The 9,949-nt window shown below is 35.4% G+C and overlaps 1 protein-coding gene across 1 annotated transcript in view; it reads left to right on the top strand.

The window, feature by feature from the left end:
• csmd1 (CUB and Sushi multiple domains 1) overlaps nucleotides 1–9,949 on the top strand; it is a 576,851-nt gene that overhangs the window by 458,813 nt on the left and 108,089 nt on the right. Inside the window, exon 32 of the mRNA XM_015374130.1 lies at nucleotides 452–646. Within this exon, the coding sequence (XP_015229616.1) occupies nucleotides 452–646 (195 nt within the window). The remainder of the gene's footprint in view (nucleotides 1–451; nucleotides 647–9,949) is intronic.

Raw genomic sequence — 9,949 nt, 5'->3', positions numbered from 1 at the left:
TCTTTATGTTCTCCAAGTTGAAGCTATTTTTTCTTCCTTAACCCCTCTCTGTCTGACCTTTTCAGGCTGTTGTTTATAATAAGTATTTCTTAAAGAAGACTCATAATTATTTTTCAAACACATCTCTTGTATTTTTGTTCTGTTTTCTTTACTACTTTTTGACTTTAGTTTTGTCCCTTATTATTTTCATCACCCACGGAGCAATATTTATCCCTAGTTAAGTAATGTTAATGAGAACTGTTTCATAACTCAAAACAATAAATATCATTGGTTAAGGTATTTTCCTAAATCAAGTATTTTTAATCTAAGGTAATTTAACACTTTAAAATTAGTACAACACTTTTTAAGACTGCGACTGTTATGAAAATTATCGAAATGTTATTGAAAAGAAGACATTATAATAGTCGACACCTGTGTCTAACTAACACAAAAAATTCTTTCACATCCACAGAGAAACCCAGAGAGGCCTGTTTTGACCCCGGTAACATCATGAACGGCAGTCGGACAGGCTATGACTACAAACTAGGATCTCAGGTCTCCTACAGCTGTCACCATGGCTACACGATAGTCGGTAGTGAAACCGTTATGTGTGTCATGGGAAAGGATGGGAAACCAGTATGGGACAAAGCCCTACCATCATGTAAAGGTAAGAAAGATACAGAAGCATGATTTTATTTTTGTTTTAATAAGACGTTACACACTAAATTTAACAAAAGGAAAAGTTAACCTCCCTCTGCAAAATTACTCAGCAGTAATCAGTTTGTTCCAACAGCTGTGAAGTTAAAGCTTTGAGTTTTTTATCAGTTTCTTGAACATCTCTGAAAAAGACAAATCTGATGTAATAGAAAAAAAATTTCTGGGTGTTTGTAGGTGTAAATGATCATTCTGTGATTATATAGCATCTGACTGAAAAGAGAGTCTAGGAATTAATTTCAATTAACACTCACCAAATATAGCTTAGAAAATATGAAGATGTAAAAACTCAAAAGGAATAACATATTTTGTTTCTACAAAGATTTTTCTTTACCTGAGATATATATATTTTTTAATGAGAAAGACGCGACTTGATGCCGAGCAATTTGTACATTTCTAGTTTTTTTCTCACTGCAGTTCACAGTGGGAACCTCGTTATTCCAAATTTCCACCAACATCTACATTTTCAATTTTTCAGCAGCGGTAAATTACATGTCATTCTCAATACTAACATGATTACCAAGGAACTCAATTTAGATAGCAGTGTCATGGCAATTTATGATGACTGATTGTTGAAACTTGTTGAAATCAATCTAAGACTTATTGGTTCAGGATTGCGAGCTCATCTGGTGGCAACGGTGTGTTATCAGAGTTGGTCAGGTCTTGTAGTCTAAGCCGTCTATTTGATTGGCAGCTCAAGGAGGCAATAAAGTGACACCTGTCAAAATGCTATTAAAGCTGTGTATTTGCTGTGTGCAAAAATTGAAATGAAGTGACCTCTCACAAATACCTTGTAGGGACACATTTCAAAATGTAAGGTATACAGTGTCTAAAGATTTACACATACTGCTGTCTATTTATAGCTCATAATGATTTCATAATTCTCCTATAGGCTGTGTTTAATAAAGCCTGAGTAGTAAAGTGGGTTGGAAGTGGGAGATGGGAAGAGTAAAGATGAGGTAAAAGCGCTATGAAATGCAATTTTAGAACAGTAATGGAAAAAGCGCCAAAAAAAAGATAATTCAAGCTATTTTATCTCATCTGCTTTTTTTTTTTTTAGATGAAAAAAATCTGTGTAATCTACGGGACAAGTGTAGTAAAGTGTTGAAGACGTTAATGATAACAAATTTGCAGTTTTACTTCAAGATTCTAGGTAGCCAAAAGGCGATATTTTTTTGACACTCCTGATTTTATTGTCGCTGTTATAAAAAGGCTCTTGAACTGAGATGATACAACCATAAATCTTTCGTTTTTTCAGACCATTTAATATTGCTAACTTCAGATAATTCAAACACCAAATAGTTTGAAATTCTTGACGTGACATAGCTTCATATCTTAAGAGGAATAATTACTTGTGGTTTGCATAACCTTCTCACTCAAATGAATGTGTAAATTGCACACATGCGCCACAGTTCTGTTACGCTGGGCAGATTGGAGCAATCATAGGCAATTCTATGGTTTCAGGTTGCCATGCAGTGCATTTTGCATCATAGACGCACTGGCAGCAGGCTGCTTCTCTAAAATAGGTAGCTGTTCTATTTTTGGCGCTTCCACTCGACGTCAATCTAGAGAAGAAAACATCATTCAGGCAGGAAGTTATTTAATGAAATGCAAAGTAGATCCTGTCTTCATTTAAAATAAAGGCCTATGTGCAGACTGCGAATCACATTTTCTGGAGTTTTATGTACCGTAATCAGAAAATTTTACAAACAGTTAAACTACAGCCGTAAAATATAAGCAGTGAATAAAAAAGACTTGGACAACTTTTATTGTCATTTTGTATACACTGAGTTTATACAAAAGAAAATTTTGTTTCGTACAGATTTCATGACGTTTCCATTTCTTAAAGTGCAGCAGTGATCAAATGTAAACAGTGTGAGAAAAAAAAAACATGGTGCAAAAAACACCATCATATGAAAGTTCAAAGCATAAAAAAAAAAAAAAAAAAAAAAAAAACCTTACTATTTGAATTTACTATATTAAACAGTGGAGTTATATGAGCAAATTATTGATATAGAGATAAGATCAACTTTGTTATCCCAATAATGGGATATGAAATAGTTTGAGAAGCGAGACTGGTTAAATGTTGACATCTTGTATTGTAATGTTATGAAAATTATATGAATAATTATATAAAAAAAGGAAAAACAAAATATAAATATCTGGGAACAAAAGTGGAATAAAGTGTACAGACAACTTGGAACAGAGAAATTAAAAAAGGAACAGACCTTTAATGTCTTAAAATAATTGGATAAAGACTGAGATTGATATAGACATAAGTGCACACTCTAAAAAAAACAATAATATATACAGTAATTTATACATACATAAAAGGAATTTGTTAATAAGCTAAATACTATAACTATTCATGTATTGTACAGTAGTACAGTAGCCATTGCGTTAATGATGATATAAAATTATGTTACCATGTACTGTACCTCTCTGGGTTATGGTTGCAGTGTATAGTGCTTGTAATATTCCAGGCTGGTCCATGAAAGCAGAGAGACACACTTGGCCTTATGGAACTATATTTTTGTATTCTTGTTGAAAATCTTTCCTATTCTTCCCTGCACTGTGGACTCCTACGAACGCACCACATCGATTCAACAAATGTTCTTAACTTCAGTAAATGATCCCCTAATCCTCATGCAGTCTACCTGTGTGTACAGTAACTGAGCACAAATTCCTGAGAAATGTAAACCTGAATAATTACCGTCCCGATAATGCCATATATATATGTCTACATAAAACTAGGAGGGCTGCCACTTCCAACCCTTTTCAGAAGGTGTTTTTTCATAGAAAAGACATTGAAGACAAAGAAGTCTACTGGTTCGAAGATCAAAAATCTGCTCACTGAGACTTGAGCAGCAGAATTAAAGAACAATTAAAATGCCAAGCAGTGGGGAAATATATTACATGTCATGGGTGGACTGTTACAGAAGTAAAAAGAAAACAATAATAAAAAATAAATTAAAAAGAAAAATCATTTGATTCAAAACCAGTCAAAAGGTGCAACATATAATGTAAATGCTCAGTATGAGTTTTCCATCAACCAACATGATAACTTTCTGCAAAATCTCCTTTTAATGCATACAGCTATAGACCACGTCTGCCATCTCTTCGTCGCACTCTCTATCTCTCTCATGCATGGACATAAAAAAAGTTAATGGCAAAACTCTAATTTTAGGAATTCAGACAGAACCAAACCCAAACATTCCACATTTTATGTAATAACAAAGTCAAGGATTTGCCATGGAGAGAAATGGATTCAAGTTTCACTGTTAGAAGAGTTCTGCTGTAGTCATCTATCTTCTGTTCCAGATGTATTTTCAATAATAGCATGACCTCTGACTATTATTTCTTTTGAAAGAAAAACAACAAATTAAACCAAAGTTTAGCTGCAGGTGTAGTAACTAATAGGTCTTTCATCAGCCAATAAAAGTGTCATAATTGTGAAGTTGCACCATATATGATAATGTAGCCTAATAAAATAGAAAATTGCTTCTAAGGAAAACACATGTAGCCATTAATTGAAAATCTAGGTTTGGATAGCAGCTGACTGATTGCACGACACTCCTACATTAGGTCTGGAGTACTCGTATAATTTGATCGTTCCTGAGAGAAGATTAGAAATAGGAAAAAAATGGTGAATGGGCAGTGGTGTCAAAAGTAAACACATTTGTTACTTAAGTAGAAGTATAGATACTGCAGTTTAAAAACACTCTGGTAAAGGTTGAAGTATCATTTGACCTCTTTACTGAAGTAAAAGTGAAAAAGTATGCGCTCCAAAAACTACTTAAAGTATAAAAGTAGAAAGTAACCTTTATAAAAACAGCAATGTTTCAACTATTTTGAAAAAATCTTTGAGATAGGGCCAAGGATGAGGGAGGTCTTGTTGGTCTCAGTCTCCATATCCCGATACGCTCTCGCCTGTGTCCAACCTTTCAGACATTTCAACATCTTTTTTCTGAATCCAACATAGTAGCATATAGACAATTCGCGTTTGCAGTTTGAAGAACACCTGCCTGCTTCTGATGATTTCCTTTGACGAATAGCTAACCAATGAGTGTTTGCGTTATATGACTCATCCAATTACACTAGTTTTCACTAGATGTGGATGGCGCCAATGATCTGCATTGGATCGCACACACACGATGTGAAATAAATATTTATGAACATTAAACCAAAGCCAAGAGCAACGAGCAACGTTTGTCTTATAAATGTAAGGAATAGAAAGTACAGATACTTGCGTGAAAATGTAATGAGTAGAAGTCAGAAGTAGGAAGAAAAATAAGTAATGGAGTAAAGTATGTCGTATTCGTGCTTGATAAAGACCAGACGTTGTATAATGCTCAGATACTTTTATTGAAGCATCTTTTAGAGGTCTGTTTACACAGCTTGTTCACAGGTGTGTCACATCTCCTTCTATTGTTCCATTCTCTACATTTATACATTCACGTTAACTCATGCTTGCCACCTAGTGGACATAAACATAATTCATTCAATCATGACAAAGTATAGATACCTAAAAAGTGTACTGAAGTACAGTCACAAAGTATTTGTACTTTGTTACTTGACACCTCTGTAAATGGGACATTTTATCCTAAATGATTTGTACGAAAAGCACATCTGCAACAGCAGGCACTGCTTCTCTGCTCAGTTCTGAGGAAACAAGGCCCCAACTACGGCATCCAAGTTATACATAGGTGGGCTTCGCGGATAGTGATCCTGTGCCACAGGGCTACTGTAGGTGTTCACAGAAGATATAGCTTCTTGATGTGCCATGTGGCAAAACTGGTCCCCCATTGTCATCTTCCTTGCTACACACTCAGTGTTAGGACACAAGTGCAACGCTGGACTTGTAAACTGTGGGATTACACTGGAAAACAACTTGTGACTTCCGTCCCCGTTGGAAACCAATTGACCACATTGCATTTTTTTTTTTACCAGTTCCACTTTGTCCAATGAACTCAAAGATTGTGACATCAGCAAAAAAAGTCTATCTCCCTTAATGAACTCTTGATCAAGCGAAACCTTGATTTCCTGTTCCTTCTGGAGACATGACAGAGAGAAGGGGAGAACGGAGTATTTTAATTTCAAATGCTTAAGGATAGTTCTACTCTTTTTACCTTGTACTGATTTATTGCCCTCCTGGTGATGCCTTTTTAAAGGACTGTTGGTCTGCAATAATAAAGTTGGATAATGTTTAAAAAATTGGGTATTTTAAAATTTACATTGATGAGAGCACTTCCTCGGCCACCTTGGAACTCTTAAGATTGACTGAAATTTTTAACTATGCTGCATGTTTCCTTCACCACTCAACAAGAGACACACTCTTGTCTTTTTTTTCTTTCTTGAGAATATTCAAATGAGTGACCATTGCTGTGTTTTATTTGACTTATTTGAGCCTTTGCCTTCTGAGCGTAGCCCACAGAGATGCATCATTTACCAAAAATACATCTGCAAGGTTCTCTACAATGTTTGATTCTGAATTTCTTGTGGATGTCATGTTGTGGATAACCATAAAAACACTCCTTGTTTTAAACCAATAAGAATGGGTCATTCTGTTCACTTACTCAGAGTTGCTCCCAGCTTCTAGCAAAGTCATGCTTAAGCTAAAATGTCTTGTAAGAATTTTTTAGGCTAAAATAGGAGATTAAAGGACTCAGATTATTTTTTAAATACAGACCCAGATCTTTCATACATTAAGTAAGTTTGGACAATTTTTGTGTGCAATAGATAATAACAGTGCTACTTCAAGTAAAAAAGCAAGCTAAACTCCTGAAATATAAAATAAAATTCTTTATAAAATAAGTTAAAGGGTTACATTGCATTCTTAAAACATTGAGACAATGGTAATATTAGCAGATGTAAATACATTTTAAAAAGTTTATATTTCTTGTGTATTTGTACACAATAAATGTAATATATAAGTCTAGATTCACATTTAACACAATAATTTTATTGCCTTGTGACTTTATAGGGTCACTGAAATAAATTGAGTAGCGCTCTTGTTTTCTTCCATTTCTTGGTTTAAAGGGACATTAAATGTGGAATACATTCAGCAGAATTGAGAAAAAAAAAAAACAAAAAAAAAACAAGGGTGGTCTATTTTTTTCTATGACTGTATTGAATGTCCACAAATATTTGAGATGGAATGTGGTCAAAAAATATCTTGGAACTTTTCATATTTGAATTTATCTGGTATGTAAAACAACACAGTCTTTACAGTGTCAATTCCAAGATCATGGATTTCAGATTGACAGGGTACCATTAAGAAGTATATCTGCACAGGAAACATTCAATAATCTTTTGCAAATTAGATGTTTTTCCCCCCATTGCTTATTCCTAGATGATTTTAGGTTTAGCATCTGCAATCTTTGCACAAACAAATACATAAGGTCTATAGACTAGCTGCTGTTGTATAAAGGAAAGCTATAGCATAGTTCTCAAAGGAAAAACAAGAATATATAACAAAGTCCTGTTGTACTCAGTAACTTTGTTCCTCTTTTCCTGTAGCTCTGTTTCTGTATTGTATTTTCTCGACACATAGTTAGGGAAGTTTCTTAGCCTCTTTCTGTCTCCATCTTTGAGCAGCTCTCGGGACTTTTAGACCAAACTCATTAGATGGGGTGAGCCCTCTTTAAATAATACATCTCCACTTACACCCCCCCAAACGTTTTTCCTCTTTTTAATCCACTTCTCAGCGCGTACCCTACCCAGCCCGTTCTCCTTCCTTCCCTTAATAACTACCACCACTAGTTTTACTTTCCTCCCACCATCTGTCTGCCTCTGGTTTACTCTGTATCTCCCTTTCACCTTTCCTCTCAAGCTCCCTCGCCATTTCTTGCTTTGACTCACACAAAGACTTGTACGCACACACATATAAACACCTCCCAATTCAAACCTCTCTTTTATTGGTTTCCATGGCAACTAAGAGCTGGTGTGAGAAAGAAGGAATTCTCTGTGACTGTTGATAGGGGGATGTGTGTGTGTGTGTGTGTGTTTGTGTGTTTCTACATGTTGATGTGTGCGTAGGTCATGCAAGAAAGGAGGAGAGATACAGAGTAGCAGATAAAGTAAGAGACTATTATAGAGTGCCGCCTAGAGGCAATAGGCACACACACAAACACACTGTCAGCTGCACAGGCACACAGACACAAATCAGGGTTTACCATAAATTTTTTTGAAAAGGGAAAACCTGAATGCTTTAACAGTCATCAGTGTACTGATGTCTGAAAGTATAATTAGAAAGAATTTCACTAAAAGTGTTCATATCAGTGTATAAATGGCCCACTGTAAAATAGCTACATCCTTTTCAAGGTTGAAATAAATAATTTTCCAAGTTGATGGCATCAGCTGCATTGGTTTTAACAGTGAACGAAGGAAGGGCTGGACGTTATGTTGAAAAAAAGGTACAGTTAGATATAAGAGTTGTGATTTAGTGCGATATAAATTAGCATGACAACCGACAACAGATGCCTGTATACATGTCTGAACATTAGTTTTCCAAGAGTTTAAATGTTTTGGTATGGAGCTAGAAACTTAAGCCACTAAGTCAAGTGGGTCTTGCCTCTATCTCAATCTCTCTTTATGAATCCACTATTTTTTCAAGGTTAACTGTTAGTTGTTCAAGAAGACAATCACTCCCACCCTGAAAGTTTATGTTCACAAAGCTGCACAATAAATTTGCAAAACAACTCATAACTAGCTTTTTGTAAACCCTTCTTGACACTGTGGGCAGAGTTATACAAGGAGTTTTTTATTCCTCCTGTTGATATTTTTTCCCTTCTCTCTTATTCATGCCACAGCTCTAGTCTTGTCTTAGCTGTGGTTTGTTAAAAAAAAAGCTGAGTTTATTTTGCACTTCTCATCTTTAGTAAAACAAAACAACTCCAAGCCTCATTTTTAACAAGACACAGCAAACATTGACAAACAATTCCTAAGGCAAAACCAAATCTTTATCACTGTAAAGGTTAGAATAGTCAGAACAATATAGACCAAGTCCCACATACCATAATATCTAAGGACGTGTTTCTGAGCTGGTTACTCTGACTGAACTCCAGGTTGTCATTTTTACTCATTCATCAGACACTAGAATTGTAGAGATTTTTCTAGGATACCTTTTGCTGGGTATAATAAGACTTCCAAAACAAGGGTCATCTTATTAAGGGAACACATTTTAAAGCTCAACTTACCATGTTGGAGCTTGGCCTAAAGCCACTGAGCACAGCTTGCAACTGCTGGGCACATGCAGGCTCCTTGCCTGTGATGTACATCATCCCTTGGGTTGCTAATGTTTGTGGCTGCAACTATTGAATTTGATGTACATTAAAATACAGTATATGTGTTTAAAAGTCACATCCTGTAATTACTGAGAAAATATACTATGTATTGATATTGAATAACTATCCAGCTCTAAATGAAGGATAGTGACTTTGGACTGTTGTAGATCATTTGGAATCATTTCAATCAAAGCTTATGTTCAATCAAGAACAAAGACATCAATTTAGATGAAAACTACTTTGAAGCAGGAAGGTGTTGTTGATGCTTTAGATGTGTGCCTTCTTCAGCACACCCAATACAAATGATTGGATTACTGTATATCCTCAGCATGCTGAAGTCATGCTGCAGAAGCCTGTTAATCACTCATTCATTCAGAGCAGTCAGGTGTACAACAGCAGAAGTGCTATTATATACATGGCAGTGGGTTCTGAGTACCAGGACTGGGAACTATCCTGTTTCCTCTCTACCCACCACTATTTGCCTATTTATTTAAACGTCATACAGCTGATATTGCTTTGCACTGACTTGTTTAGTTTCGGTCATCGTTGTTTTGCTGTTGGGATATGTCATGTTCTAGTTAGCAGATGATGGTTTGCCATCTGACAACTCTAAATTCATACTCTTTGAAATTGCTCTTCAGACCTGGAGTCATAGAAAGGAATGGTTTTTTGACATCAAAGGTCTTAAAATGTATCCTTATATGTATTGATACACATTTGGTATTTTGTTATTGAAGTTAATTGCACTGAAATAATATTTGAAGGAAAGTAATGGTAAACCTTCATAAATCTGAATAATGCATCCATACCCGGACTGGCTATAGGGAGGACCGGGAGTATTCCCTAAGCACCAGAGATGGGAAGTAACAAAGTACAAATACTTCGTTACTGTACTGAAGTAGATTTTTCTGATATTTTTACTTTACTTTACTACTTATTTTTATGGCGACTTTTTACTTCTACTCCTTACA

This window comes from Cyprinodon variegatus, unplaced genomic scaffold (assembly GCF_000732505.1).
Source record: "Cyprinodon variegatus isolate N-32 unplaced genomic scaffold, C_variegatus-1.0 Scaffold5, whole genome shotgun sequence".
NCBI classification, from domain to species: Eukaryota; Metazoa; Chordata; class Actinopteri; order Cyprinodontiformes; family Cyprinodontidae; genus Cyprinodon; species Cyprinodon variegatus.
Note: the sequence above shows the minus strand (reverse complement) of the source record. Positions and strands in the feature narration are given on the sequence as shown.